General features: G+C 49.5%; 2 protein-coding genes across 3 annotated transcripts; both read right to left on the bottom strand.

Annotated features, from left to right (window-relative positions):
* Window positions 1-137: 137 nt before the first annotated feature.
* LOC124691439 (mast cell carboxypeptidase A-like) lies at window positions 138-5,247 on the bottom strand. Of its 2 annotated transcripts, XM_047224722.1 has the most exons (12): window positions 5,084-5,247; window positions 3,604-3,661; window positions 3,409-3,519; window positions 2,992-3,129; window positions 2,494-2,563; window positions 2,361-2,416; window positions 1,682-1,807; window positions 1,342-1,481; window positions 1,158-1,230; window positions 1,002-1,076; window positions 629-923; window positions 138-538 (listed from the first exon to the last, which is right to left on the bottom strand). In XM_047224722.1, the coding sequence occupies exons 1-12, from the start codon at window positions 5,221-5,223 to the stop codon at window positions 519-521; spliced, it is 1,302 nt and encodes a 433-aa protein (XP_047080678.1). In that variant the 5' UTR covers window positions 5,224-5,247; the 3' UTR covers window positions 138-518. The 2 variants fall into 2 exon arrangements, with proteins under 2 accessions (XP_047080678.1, XP_047080679.1); XM_047224723.1 differs by lacking the exon at window positions 5,084-5,247 and having other exon boundaries at window positions 2,992-3,157.
* A 2,103-nt stretch (window positions 5,248-7,350) lies between these two features.
* LOC124686102 (butanoate--CoA ligase AAE1-like) lies at window positions 7,351-9,076 on the bottom strand. Its single transcript, XM_047220104.1, has one exon. It carries the CDS (start codon window positions 9,044-9,046, stop codon window positions 7,571-7,573), a length of 1,476 nt encoding a protein of 491 aa, XP_047076060.1. The 5' UTR covers window positions 9,047-9,076; the 3' UTR covers window positions 7,351-7,570.
* Between the last annotated feature and the right edge of the window lie 5,690 nt (window positions 9,077-14,766).

Raw genomic sequence — 14,766 nt, 5'->3', positions numbered from 1 at the left:
TAGATATCACAGACTTGTCTAGATTCACATGTATCTAGTACAACGTGTTTAGATACATGTGTGTCTAGACAAATCTGCAACAAGTAATCCGGAACAGAGGGGTACATCCTGTTGTCTTGTAGCAACGCACATGTATATTACAGGTAACAAGTTGGCAATGGTATTACATTCAGTCGCGTCAAAGTAAGTCCACGGTGAGCTGTGACAATCAATAATGCCAAAACAAGTCGACCACTGAACATTACATCTGGTCGTGTCAAAAATCCAGCAACCTTCGAAAGGTGTGGATATCATTCTGATTCTACCTATTCATCACCAAGAACAGACATGGACATCTTTACAACTTACATTTATGACTTGTCGAAGACATAAACAAATCACTTGACATTCAGCTGGTATCTGAACAGAGGTTGCAAAACATTACTACAATTCTACCAGCCTTGTCATCTCCCATCGCCGCATCTCCCAAGTCGCGAAGCGCAAAAGTTACTCCCGGAGATGAACTTTGTCAGAATGATTCATGCTATACTTTGTTCATCTGCGGCAACAAATGGTGAACACTACTGCCAACCCATACCGAGCTGAATAGCCAGCTCCAATCAATTCTTCCATGGGATTCAAAAGTTACCTGATTCTCTGTTTCTGTTCTTTGATATCCTCGAGCAGAACATGAACATCAACAAGAACGTTGATATTATAAACAACCTAAAGTAGGTCTTTAGCTCCTGCATTCCGAGGTCAAGGCCTTCAAGTTGTCTGTTTTCATTGCCGTTCTTTTCGTCTGCATTTCTCTCCAAAATCTCTCCTCCCATGGGGACCCAGTTATCCAGTGCTCCTTGGGATGCTACTTGACTACCAGGCAGGATTCGCAACCCTTCCTCAAAAAGTATGAGAAACGCCATGCACCACTTGTTAATGACTCTCTGGAAAGAAAACTGCAATGTCAGACATTTGGAAAAACAATGTAGATGATTAGATATACAGGTTCTTGATTTGCGTACATCAAATGTTGTCTTCTCGACAGGGTTGAACATTTTGAAGCAATCGTCGGTGGATGCTTTCTCATCTCCATATATCTGAATACCAACAATGTGATGAGTCATGTTATGTCAATGCAGGTTCATACTTATCGGAATAGAGACAAGAGGTTAACTTACCTCAAAGGTGAAAGGCATTGGCACCTTTGCAATATCATACAGATAATCAGTCGTAGTCCCATGTGCAAGGTACCTAGTAAATGATGGGATGAAAAACCATTACCACATTTCCTTCTTTGTAAGCCTTAGCATAATAACCCAAATAGATTCACAGAACTTGAGCAATTAGATGGATGTTACATACCCTACAGCTCCACCACCTGATCCAACTAGGCAGCTATCTTGGAAATGTCGACGATTCAAATTCTCTAAAAGTGACCTCATCAACTGAGAAGGCGCTCCATCTGGTGTAGTATTCTTGTGGTCATATGGCATAAATAAGGCCTGTAGTGAAACAGCAGAATGAGAGAATTTGTAAAGGAACAGTTAGTGGCATCGATCAAGAGTTATTTTACTAGGGTTACACTATGGGAACTACACATAAGATTGTGGTACTACAACCATACTAGATGTTAGGCCCATCCCTCTTCATGAAATATTATGAAACTCGCTTCAAAGTATGGCATAGCAGCACAACAGAATACCTCCATTCCAGAATGCACATTAACCCAGATATGTGGTTTAAATGACTTGGATAATTCTTGCATGATCTGAGCCTCAGGTTCACTGAAAGGAGCAGTACCAGGATCCTCCTCAAATGGGTTATAATCCTGCAATACAGGATATATATAGGATATAAGATAGATGGTGTGCACACAAGTAAAGTCTGATTAATCAACCTAACAACCAATAAAGAACATGCGTAGTAAAAAGCTAGTGAGCAAAAAAAAGATGGCGAGCCATGCTATATATAGGTGCAGTTTCTCAAAGCGTACACAAGATTGGCAAAATTATGATTACTCAACATAACAATAAGAAAGAAAATACATGGTGAAGAACCATGGCTACACTTAGTCTGTCCACTCCAGGTCTACAAACATCTGACCTTTTATTCTAATGTTCCTAAATGTCAATCAGCCTAGCTCTTCTAGGGCAATGCTATGTTATTTGCTGTAAATTACACAAGTTCTCTTGCTAATTTCTCAAGTTCTAAAAACGTTTGCATAAAAGAAGTCCACAAACTGTGGAGATTGACATAAAAGACTAAAACATTCAAAATTACATGTAAGGTGTATTTTAACAAAATTACATACATGCATACAGCTAAATCCAAAATGAGTCAGGTTTTCCTAGTGCACAGCGTTAAACAACTGGTGCACAAACCTTTTCCTTCTTCCCCCAATCAACGCTCCAATTTCTGTTAAGATCAACTCCTCTTCCTTCATAAGAAAAGAAGAAGATATAAAATAGTTGGCACAGAATCTGCTTCATGTGATTTAAGAAAAAGACTAATCACCATTTCTTCTATCACAAAGTTCCCCTGCTTCAACACGTTTGCGTCCATTAAAATTTTCCATTGGCACCACCTACAACATTGAAGGCAACTTCAAACATCACTATACCTCCTTAGTTCGAGAAATGATTCGTCAATGAGAACATAAGTAATAACAAGAAAAGAGATTGATGGGGGTGAAAAGGCAGAAGAATATGGATGAAGGTAAAGAACACCACGTAACTACATGCTTCTCAGACAACATATTAAATAGTGCAACTTTATTGCAGAAATAACTTTCTCGTATGAAAAAGAACACTATGCACTAACATTTGAACAATGTGAGCAGATCAAAATATAGTTGATTCAAGAAAGCAGGCATAATAAGGCTGCCAAAAAATGAACATGATATTTCACTATCTGTAAATTCCTTTTTCAACAAGCAGACCAACTGAAAAGTGAAAATTTCATTATAATTCTGCTTCTAAGCACCAAAGACATAAAATAAGTTGCAGGACTTACTTTGATCACAAGATGCTCCAGAATTTTCTCAAAGGATGATAGATCTACACCGGCGATTCTACGCTTCTCCGTTAAAATGTAGAGCAGACTTAACGCAACTTCAGAGGTAATAAGCTCTCTACCATGCTGCCCAAAGCTCTGGAAGACAATGAACCTTCTGTCAAAACTGCAAGGTATCAATAATTTCATTTACGCACCAACTTGCCAAAACGTATTGAAAGACACAATTGCGTTGTTTTATTTTGTGTTGTAGGCCCACTATTCCATCAAAGAATTGAGGAAAAGATGGACAAAGCAAAAGCATACTTGACCTTGAGATATTGGATGACTCAAGAGGCTAAAGCTAACTGACTTGGAGCAGAGTGATGCTTATGATTGGGAGAAAAAATAGCGGAAAAATATCTGTTGGGAACTAACCAGCATGATTTTAATCTTGGAGCCATCTTCTACGGTTTCCTTGGCATGGTTAAAAGTAACGACGAACATCTCTGCAGAATACCCTTTGTTACTTGCTCTTACTGTATCCATCTGCAATGGTGGATAAGAAACCGCGTAAAGAAAGCGAACCAAACTGACGAATAACAGATGAACAAGGGCAGGTGAAGCACTGACAGTCAAACTATCAGAATTCCGTGCCACCAAGGCCTTGATCTCACCCAGAATGGAGTCACTGTGAAGAAACAGAAAACAAAACCCAGTTACCCCAGTGCTAAGCATTGGCAAAGTCAATACAGCAAACCGAACATCCCTTAGCCTATGTGATAACAAACTAGCAATGCAAGTTTTTTTTTTGGATCAAATTACCGTAGGGGAAGACCCTACAGTGTGATTTTATATTATATAAACCTTTAGAGTACAAAAATATCAGAGAATTACATCAAGGGGGGAAGAAGTGGAACTGGTAAGAAACAAAGAGCTCCATCACAACAATATGTTAATAGCCCAGTCAAGGAGGGGTTGAACCAGGGCTGCTTTAACTCGAAATTGATGAAGAAGAAGATCACTCTTGAACCTGACTTTCCAACAAGCAAAGGATGGGTTACTGATTATGAAAGATGTGGTCGTTCCATTCTTTCCAAATGTTCCAAGCTGCACAAGCAAATTTTTTCCATGAAGCAGGGACCTCTAAAGGCTGCCCGGGCAGAAAAGACACGCTGGCTGATGGGAAGGAGGTATCCCACTGGACATGTCTAGATCCCCAACAGCTCGATGCAAACTCAGAGTCAAAAAATAAATGGTCACGTGTTTCTAATGAGTGTGAGGCACAAAGGACACAATCTGTCCCACCATCAACATGCCAGTGCTTCCGCTGCATAAGATCTTTAGTGTTGAGGCGGTCTTTCAGCAGTAACCATGCAAAACTCTAAGCTTCGGAAGACATTTAGATTTCCAAACATATTGCAAACTCTTATCTTGCGGGAACTGAGCAAAGGTGAATTTGTAAAAACGTGCAGATGTGTAAGTCGAGTTTCCCCACACAAACGATCTGGTGTCAGGGCATGATGGATCGATCTGAATCCCCTGTAAAAATGTTTGACATCTCCACAAATTTTTGGAATGCTTCGACGGACAAAGGCAGAGCAAACATGGAGATCCTTGCAGGTTCAGGGATTAGATCTGCTACAGTAACATCTTCATTTATTGCATGAGAGAAGAGTCTTGGATATCTATCACATGGCAGATCACCATGGTGCCAAAAATCTTTCCAGAAAAGCATCGACGAGCCATCACCAATATCACTGCGAGCGATGCTTCTATGATCACCAATGAAGCTAACGATGTCCTCCCACCAGAACGAACCTCTACTAGATTGAGCATGTGGAGCCCCAGGCCCATATAGAGGCCACACCAAATTGACCCACGGGAGGTTCTCTTTGCTAATTGCTAAGCAATGAAAGGTTCCGAACTAAAGTTTAGGTGTTGAGACATAGCAACAAGCTAACAGACAGGGCTATGGTTTCTTGGTGGAATGTTGACATCGCAAAACAAGAACCTAACTACGTATGGATCCCAGATGAAGGAAGGGCTTTGGAGATCCCAGGTAAAAGGCGCGAGACTGTGGCATGCGGGGAGCTGGATGCGCGCGCCGTACCTGGAGTGGTAGAGGTCCCGCGAGATCGGGGTGATGGAGGCCGGGATCTTCCTGGCGGAGGCGAGGGCGAGGGTCAGGGCCAGCGCCAGGAGCCGGCAGACCAGCAGGGGAGGCGCCGGATGCGCGGAGGTCAGCGCCATCGCCGCCGCACAGCCGGTCGGTACCTTCCCCTCGCCGGCGAATCGCCCAAAGTCGAGCCGCCCGCGCGCGCGCTCAGGCTCCGTCCTCTTTTTTCTGTTCGTCTCTGTGTGTGTGGCAGCCTGGCAGGTGGGGTGATGCGATCGAGCGATTAGCTCGTCTGTCTTGTGATTAATCGATTTATACTGCACTTAGTGTACTAGGATTAGTTGGAGTAGCGTGCCATTTTGTAAGCGTGTCGGGCTCGTGCGCACTAGTAGAGCTCACCTCACTCACACTCGTTGGATGGGTTGGGTTGGGTTGGGTCGATGCCATTGTACCATAACTTTGCCAAAAAAGAAATACTCATTCAAAAAGGAGACGGAAGTTTGCTTTGTTATACTAATAGTTTGGAAGTATTATAACATATGAGAAAATTTTCGGACAGAGATTTGATGCACATGGATACCAGTGATCCTATTTTTTTTGAAAAATAAAAAATCATATTTTTAAGCTTCAAAAAATTCTGAAAATAAATCTGTGTATAGTCAATGTTGTATTCCACAAACATATAAATATCAACTTCAAATACTTTATATTTTTATCTACACAAAAATGATAAAAGTGTAGATCCGAGTAGTCATTTTCAAATCTTCCAAAACATATCAGATTTTGTCATTTTTTCTAGCACAAATTAAAACGAATTTCGGGTTGACATTTTACACGATTGTGAGATGTATCATTGACAGTCCCCAAAATTATTTTCAAATTTTTTACTAACTTGTAAAATATCTTTTATTCTTTTTAAAATGGCGAGAGCACTAGAGCTCGGGAGCCAAAAACACTTTTCAAAAAATTTCACACCAATTAAGAAATATAAAAGTGGTGATGTAGCGGTATCGTTTTTGGTATTGTTGTTGCCCTTGGTAAAATAATCTGTATATGAGTGAACACGGTACTGCAGAATTGCACAGCCGCTAGATAATTGCAATTTGAGTAAGTTGTAGTTATATAAGCACTGTATTTTTTTGTAAGAATAAAAGAATTAAATTTAATGTTTGCATTCGTACTATTATTAAGATTTTAGAGCATGTACAATGGTAGGGAAGACGCGCCTTCTTCTTAGCGGTACACATCATCTAGAGAAGACACTAAATATATATGGTATAATGCATTAAATCTTATTATTATCTCTAGCAATAAATGAGAATTAATTAAATTTTAGAAAGCAATTGAATTGCTCAGGGAAGGCAAATTGTACCGTGGAGAAAAAATAACCTTCTCTTATTTTATAAGAGATCATTACTTAGCTAAGAGAAGACAGTCTTCTCTTTCCTCAATCTTTTTGAAACATAAATCTAATGTGTTTGATGCTTTTAGAAACTAAAAAGTTATGATAGAGAAGCAAACAAAAAAATTTAAATTACTTCATACTGATAATGGCATGAAGTCGTGTTCTACTATTTTTAATGATTATTGCATTATCAAACACCACACCATTATGTACACTCCTCAACAGGCATAGAGGATGAATAGAACCATCATCTTCAAGACTCGTTGCATACTGTCCAATGCTGGTATGGGCAGATGTTTTATGGCTGAAGCAGCCTCCATCGCCTGCTACTTGACAAACATGTCTCTTTGCATTCTGCTTGATAAGAAACTCTCTTTGAGGCATCCTCTAGTTCACTTGTTAATTATTCACAATTATGGATTTTCGGTTGCACTACTTATACACATGTTGATAATGAAAAGCTGGAGCCTAGATCTGTTAAAGATCTGTTAAATGCGTGATCCTTGGTTACCAAGAGTGCAGCGTGCTGCCGCACCTGTGCTTCCTACTTTCCTAGTATCTTTAAGTTGAAATGAAGTTGTCAAATAAGTAAATGATGCTCAAGACATAGAACTGTAATGGAATTTCTATAATTCTATGAATTGTTATGCTATTCTAGGATTTTATGACATCTAGTGACCGTACTACCTCTGTTGTACTACCTCTCTTCCAATTTAGTTTGCCAAAAGTGGTTGGTGTTGATCTGAATGCTTACAAGCTGAATCTGTAAAGAACTAAAGATACGGGGCATTATGATTAGCTTTCTTTTCATACACAAAAGCACGATTAGCTTTTCTGAGCCAGGCATCATGGCAGGTGATCCAAAAGCTTTTATTTTATTTTCGACATGATGATCCAAAAGCTTTAACGATGACAAAGTAAGATGGAGACATCATCCGCTGTCTTGGAGTGATCTCAGGCGACACAAAGAGCATGAATGGAGCTTAATTAACCATGATAATGGTAAACTCGATCAGAGCTCGCCGGTGATTCCCCCTTCTTGATCATGGTGGACGGACCCTGGTGCTAGTACTCGATCAGAGCTTGCTGGTGCTTCTTGCTCCTTTTCCCTGCGGACGGGAGGCGGTGGAGGAGAGGCTGCCCATGGCCCTGGCCTTCTCCCGGAGTGCAAACTTCTGCACCTTCCCCGTCGCCGTCTTGGGCAGCTCCTCCACGACCACCACCGTCCTCGGCGCCATGTACCGCGGCAGCCTCCCTCTGCAGAACTCCATCACCTCCTCCGCCTCCACCTTCCTCCTCACCACCACGAACGCGCACGGCGTCTCGCCCCAGTGCTCGTCCGGCCGCCCGACCACGGCCGCCTCCGCCACCGCCGGGTGCGCGAACAGCGCCGCCTCCACCTCGATCGTGCTGATGTTCTCCCCGCCGGAGATGATGATGTCCTTGGACCGGTCCCGGATCTTGACGTACCCGTCCCCGGGGTTCCGCACCGCGAGGTCGCCCGACCGGAACCACCCGCCGGCCAGCGCCTCCGCCGTGGCGGCCGCGTCCTTGTAGTACCCGCTCATCACCGTGTTGCCCCGGAGCATCACCTCCCCCATCGTCACCCCGTCGGCTGGGACGCTGCGCATCGTCGCCGGGTCCTTCACGTCCACCTCCAGCCCCAGGTGGTGGAGCCCCTGCCGCGCCTTGATCGCCGCCCGCTCCTCCGCCGGCAGCGCGTCCCACTCGGGCTTCCACACGCACACCGTCGCCGGGCCGTACGTCTCCGTCAGCCCGTACGAGTGGATCACCATGAACCCGAGCTCCTCCATCCGGAACAGCACCGTCGGCGGCGGGGGCGCGCCGCCGGTGATCACGGACACCTTCTTCCCCGCCGGCAGCGGCCGCTGATCCTCGGGCGCGGCGTTGACGATCATGGACAGCACGGTGGGCGCGCCACCCATGTGCGTGACGCCGTGGCGGGACACGGCGTCGAAGATGGCGCCGCCGGTGACCCTGCGGAGGCAGACGTTGGTGCCGCCCTGCGCCGCCACGGCCCACGCCATGCACCAGCCGTTGCAGTGGAACATGGGCACCGTCCACAGGCACACCGGCGCGGCCGCCATGCCGTTGAGCAGCACCACGGCGAGGCTGTTGAGGTACGCGCCGCGGTGGGTGTAGATCACGCCCTTGGGCCGCGACGTCGTCCCCGACGTGTAGTTGAGCGCGATCGGCTCGTTCTCGTCCGCCGGCCACCGCGCCGCGAACCCCGGCGACCCGCCCCTGCGCACCAGCGCCTCGTACTCGTGCTCGATTGTAGATTGTGCCGGTGGTGACGAGTCGTCGTCGTCCAGGAGCTCCGTGATGAGGACGGCCACGGGGGCCCTGGCGCCCGCGGCGGACACGAGGCGGAGGGCCTCCTGGGCGACGCCGAGCAGCGCGGCGTCCACGAAGATCACCTTGGCCTCCGAGTGCCGCAGCAGGATGGACGCCATCGCGGCGTCCAGGCGCGAGTTGAGCGCGCAGAGGACGGCGCCGGACATGGGCACCGCGAAGTGCAGCTCGCACATCGCCGGGATGTTCTGGGCGAACACCGCCACCTGCACACAGTTCAGAACAATCAGTCAAAATCACTCTCAGCGACGCCTGCGAAGGAAAATCGATTCTGAGCAAATTGGTTTGGGCGAGAGCGATCGTAGCTGAATTGGACGAACGATCCGGCACGAGAAAATATACAATCGAAATTTCGGACCGGAATTTGGAGTGATAGTACCGGGAGAGGACTGGATCGAGTGGGCACTAAATAGAGTGGTTGAATTCAGAGTGGAGTGCTGGTGTCAGTATTGATTCTTACCACGTCGCGGCGCTGGACGCCGAGGCCGGCGAGGGCGGCGGCGAGACTAAGGCAGCGCGCCCGGGTCTCCCTCCACGTCCGGGGCGGCGCGTCGCCGGCGGCACCCACGACGGCGGGGCGGTCGGGGTACACGAGCGCGGACCGCTCGAGGAAGGAGATGGGCGTGAGGGGCGCGTGGTTGGCGGCGCAGAGCACGGCGCCCTCCATCTCCGTCCCGCTCCGAGGCGGCGAGCCGGCGACCTGCTACAAGATGGGCGACGGCGAGCGAGCTGGGAGGCGCAGGACACGATGGAGCGAGTGAGCGCTGGTTATCCTTTTCCGTCCCGAGAAGAAGAGTTAAAAATGGCGACGCTATCATCGTGCGCGTCGGTGCGGCACGATCGCTGTCGTTTTCTCACCACTCCTGTAGCTCCGTGTAGTACTGTATATGTGAGAGCAATGAAATCACGAGGATATCGCCGTATCTTCAAACACATCTATATTCTCCCACGCAATTGGCATGGAATTACGAAGCGTGTTTTGTGTGAATATGAAAAGACGGTAAAACATATTTTGCAGTTCCAGTTCGCCACTCCGCCGCTTCCTTCCGACACCGCTCCGCTTCCTCCGCCGCGCCATACCTTGTCGCGGGTTGAGCTCGTGGCTCAACGGCTTGAGCTCGGGGGCAAGTAGCTCCTGTGCAACATCGTTGAGTGAAATGGACTGAAACGCGACGATAATGGCCGAAATGGCTTCCATGCGATCCATCTACTGGTTGAAATAGCTCATATACGAACATTGTTAGTTAGGTTTAGAAAAGGGCCATTAATCAAGGTGGGTAAATGGGCTTGGGCCTTAAATGCAATATGTTTGAAGGGGCCAAATTTAGTGGACATCTTAATAATATTCAATATAATACATTTATTTATATAATCTAACCCTAGCTTACTTCGTCTTCCGGGCCTTCCTCTCCGCCGTGATGCCATCTTCGCCAACTTGGCCTCGACCCGGGCATTCCTCGCCGCCCTCTCCGCCAGCTCGGCCTGCTTCCTCGCCTCGGAGCGCTGCTTCTTCTGTGTCGCCCACGGCTGCTTCCATGCCTCGGCAACCTCCTCCCTCTTCATCGCCTTGGCGAAGTATCTCTCGACGTCCACGTCGAAGAGATTGTTGATCCGCTGGACCTCGTCGGGGTCGGGGTGGTGGATGAAGGTGTCATCCGACTCGTCGGGGGTGTCGGAGTCGGCGGTGGTGCGTCGCCCGCGCCTTCGGCGGCGGGGAGGTTCCTCCGGCGCACGCTCCCACCAATGGCGCCTCTCTGGGTGGTTATCCTCGTCGCTAACCTCGTCAGAGGAGGTGCTAAACGGGGAGTAGGGCGGGGCCATGGAAGCATGCGCGAGGGTTTTTGAGTTCCCAGGTTTTGAGGAAAGGGTTTGAAGCAAGATGAAGTTGATTGTCACTATTTATCAACCTGGGGCGAGGAAGTTGAGAGGTGAAGTGAATTAATGGGTACACGTGAATTAATAGGGGTAGATGATGCTATGTATGTGTGCTAGGCGTAGGCAGCTGCGTGTGCCGCGCTACGATCACTGCAGATATTTCAGCGATGCGACGTCCCCGCATGTGTGCATCGCACGGCGGGTTGGCCTCCTCTACGTTGAGCACACTGTCCTCCTCTTCGTCAACCACGTTGCGCTCCTTTGCGTCGAGCAGCTGTGAATGCATGTCTCCGCCGAGCCCAACGAACCGACGAGTGTACCGCTCTGTTAGTGAAAAAAAGTGTACGACCAGATGTACCCACTAGGGCTTGGCACGCGCGAAAATTAATAGCATGTATACAACGTTGCATGGCGCGTGCATGTCTCCGCTCAGCCATATGCGAGCGGCCAATCACGTTGAAGAACACGGGCTGCTGTGGATCGGACGCAAAACCTTCTAGAAGTCCAGATCGCACGGCGCGTGTTAAACCTAGTAGCGGCGATGAACGGTGTACGTTGAACCCGCGGATCGGGTGGGGAATCCTTCTAGAAGAACATATCGCACGAACAGGGTTGGTTGTTGGGATTACTAGATGATGCCCCGCGCATTGTTGCGGTCATTGGTCTGGGCAGGTTGCTTGTGTTAAGTAGCTACTATATATGCTGGCATAATCTAGCTTGGTTAGTGCTTGGGTCAGTTTGGTTCGCCTGGCTGCTAGCAAGTCCGTATCATTGCAATGTATCTTTCTCAGCTTTTCTCTGGTCTAATAATATGCACTCTTTTTTTCTATTGATTTGCCTTAACCAATTGTGTAGCTACCGATTATGATATCTTCTCTTGGCGGAACTGTCTTTTTGAGGTGTGGCCTATACTGACATTTCATCCAGTGATGTATGTGCCAAAAAAAAAATTGTGGTTGACAACTGATTCTTTTGTATGCATGTGATGGTAGATGTGTATCGATCCAAGCAATATATTCTCCTGATTTGATTTGCGAAACGACTACCAGATATTGGCTCCTTCTAAACACCGGGAACACTGTATATGATAGCACCCCATTTAAGCTAGTTATTAGACTTCCATCACTAGAATTTTAGAGTAAAAAAACGGAATAGCTGCATGGAACGTATTAAGGAAGAAATCATGGTTTCTTAAAATGAAGGAGAGCAAGGAAAGCAAGTCCCTCGCCAGCAAACGGTTTAATAAAAATCCTGTTGATCATGCCTTACTGTGCGTGTCATAAATGGCTCTGGACTTAAGGGCATCTCCAACCGGGCGACCCATCCCGCGCCCGCGCGTCCGGATGGGTCGAGCCGGACAAAAAACCGGCCCAGCGCGCGGACCCATCCCTAAAACGGATGCCCGCGGCGTCCGGATCGACGCAAACCCGGCCCAAATCTTGGCCGGGTTTGCGTGGCCGCGGACGCGAAAGGCTGGTCGCTCGCGTCCGCCCCTTGTCCGCCCCTGGCCCGCGTGTCATAGGCATGAACAATATTTTTCATTAAAAAGAACTCATTACATTTTTTTTTAGCTACTACTTCTACCCTATACGTATGGGGCCGGCGGTCTCGCCGGCGACTCCTCGCCGGCTCGTCGTCGGGGCCGTGGATTTCACTCGACGCGGGCGGCCTTTACGCGTGAGGATTCCACTCCGGCTTACGGGCCGGGTGGCGCGGCGGCGGCGGCGCGGGCGCGGGCGGCGGCAGCGGCGGCTTGGGCGGAGGCCACCATCCTCCTCCTTTCCGTCCGCGCACCTCGGGCGCGCTCGCGCTCCGCCTCCTGCGGCGGAACCATCCGCTTCCCGCATTGCTCCACCTCCTGCAGAGCGGCGCGTTCCACAGCGGTGCGCGCCTCCAGGCGGACGCGGGCGGGTGCCTGGCCCTCGTGGATCTCCCTGCCGCCGGCGCATGCGCTCTTGCCGGCCACGCTCCGCCGACGCAGCATCCTCCCGGGCGCGCCGCTCGGGCGACGGCATCCGGATGAGGTGACGGGCTGCTCGCATAGCGAGCAGCTCGTTCTTCCGGCCGAGGAGGTCGCCTAGCGGCGGCGGCCGGCCCGCCGGATGCCCTCGTGCTCCTTCGTCACGCGCGTGAGGTCGGCGAGTCGCTCCTCGATGGCGGCGTTGATGTTCGCCGGCGCGAGGTCCTCCTCGTTGACGGGCTCCTCCGCGGCGGCCGCCCTCCTCCGCGGCCTCGTACCGGCCGTCCGCGGTCTCGTGCCGGCCCTCCGCGGCCGCCTCCACCATCTCCGCGTCCACCGGCCTTCGTGCCGCCGCCTCGGCAGCGACGCGGAGCGCCTCGTCGTCGGCGACCCACCGCGAGTCCGCGCGCTCCTCCTCCACCGTCCGCGGGAACCTGGCCCGGGCGGCGAGGGAGAGCTTGGCCCATGTGGCCTGCAGGGTGCGCGGCATGGCGACGGAGAAGGTGGGGGGGGGCGGGGAGGATGGTGTTGCGGTCTGTGTGAGACCGCCGCCGTCTTTTATAGCCGGCGGCCTGGCGGGAAACTTGGGCGGTCGCTCGCGCCAATGGCGTTTTCGCGCGCGCGGGAACCTTGGTGCGCGCGGGAACTTTGCCGCGCGTTCTCCCGCCTATCATTGCTGTCCAGTCGAGACCTGCCGTGGCGCAGCGCCGCGCAGGGAAGACGAACCACATAGCAGCCGTTTGGATCGCCGCGTTGGGCGCAGCGTGCGACCCAAATGAACACGCGGACGTGGGGCGCTGTCCGCGTGTCCGGGCGGCGACCCAAACGGCCCAAAACGGACGGCCCAGCGCGTCCGTTTGGGTCGCCCGGTTGGAGATGCCCTAATGATCTACCAAAAAAGCACGTCCAGCTACCAGGAGTTGTTAGCATAGAACCACCACTTTAGCAGCTAAATCTTCATTTTGGTGCCACTTTGTGTTGCGGGATCAAAAAACCACCAGATTTTGCCCAGGTTTTCTCAAATAACACTAAACCACCTCTGAACGCGAATTGACACGATTTCTGGCAACCCTGGCCCATTGTCAGTGGTGACGTGGCTATGGTTGACGGATGCCGTTAACGGCCGTTAACGGTGTGTGGGTCCCACTCACTTGTGGACGTTTAACATTGCGTTTGGGAGGCTGTTGCTTCAGTCCCGACCGTCCTCCCCACTCCCAGTCCTCTCTCTCTGCCGGAGCTGCGTCGCCGGAGGTGCGCCGCCATGGATCCACCGCCGCCTCCATTAGCGCCGCCATGCCAAGCTGGAACGACGGCGAGAGCTCGACGGAGCACCTAGATGTAAGCTCGGCCACTCAATCTCTCTCATTTTTTTCGATCTAGGGTTCCGTTTTGGGGAATTTTTTTGGATTTCTTCAATTTAGCTCGGTTAAAGGTCGATATTTTTGCAAATGTTTGTCATTTAGGACCTGACGGACATGGATTATGCTCCTGACACTTGCGAGGACATCACGTTTGGAGGATTAGCTGTTGGCGGACCTCGTTGCCGCGTGCACAATTTGGAGCCGAACAGATGTGTGGCGTTTGAAGGGACGAACACTGGCAGGAGATTCTTCATGTGCTCCGTCGGCCATGTAAGCTTATGCCTCTGCTCTGTCCCATGGTTCCATTTGTTCATTGTAATATATGCTGAATTTGCAATATTTCTTCATTGAACTATGTGCTAATAATGGATAGCTGAATTTGATTTACTGATATATAATGCCATGAACTAGCAAATGTAATGGATGATTTATTGATATGAACTAGCATATATATTTGCAGCAGGTGTATAACTGTGGGTTTGTGGCCTGGGTTGATGAAGAGTGGCCAGTAGAACTCACTTGGAAGGTTGTGGTCAATGTACCATGAGTCCAGCAATGCAAGAATAGATGAGAAGATCCAGAATGCAAAATTGGTGCAAGAGTTGGTTGAGGAGAGGAACAAGTTTAAGAAGAACTACCACTCGCTGATGGATGATGTGGACAAATTCATGAAAGATACAGAGAAAAGAGTGATGGAAGA

This window comes from Lolium rigidum, chromosome 2 (assembly GCF_022539505.1).
Source record: "Lolium rigidum isolate FL_2022 chromosome 2, APGP_CSIRO_Lrig_0.1, whole genome shotgun sequence".
Lineage (NCBI taxonomy): Eukaryota > Viridiplantae > Streptophyta > Magnoliopsida > Poales > Poaceae > Lolium > Lolium rigidum.
Note: the sequence above shows the minus strand (reverse complement) of the source record. Positions and strands in the feature narration are given on the sequence as shown.

Excerpts from the sequence above, each read along its gene's own strand:
- LOC124691439 (XM_047224722.1), bottom strand. The coding sequence starts at position 5,223 with ATGGCGCTGACCTCCGCGCATCCGGCGCCTCCCCTGCTGGTCTGCCGG. Across the intron at positions 3,662-5,083 it reads CGGGACCTCTACCACTCCAG|TGACTCCATTCTGGGTGAGA; the intron begins GTACGGCGCGCG and ends GTTTCTTCACAG. Across the intron at positions 3,130-3,408 it reads CCAAGATTAAAATCATGCTG|AGCTTTGGGCAGCATGGTAG; the intron begins GTTAGTTCCCAA and ends ATTGTCTTCCAG.
- LOC124686102 (XM_047220104.1), bottom strand. The coding sequence starts at position 9,046 with ATGTGCGAGCTGCACTTCGCGGTGCCCATGTCCGGCGCCGTCCTCTGC.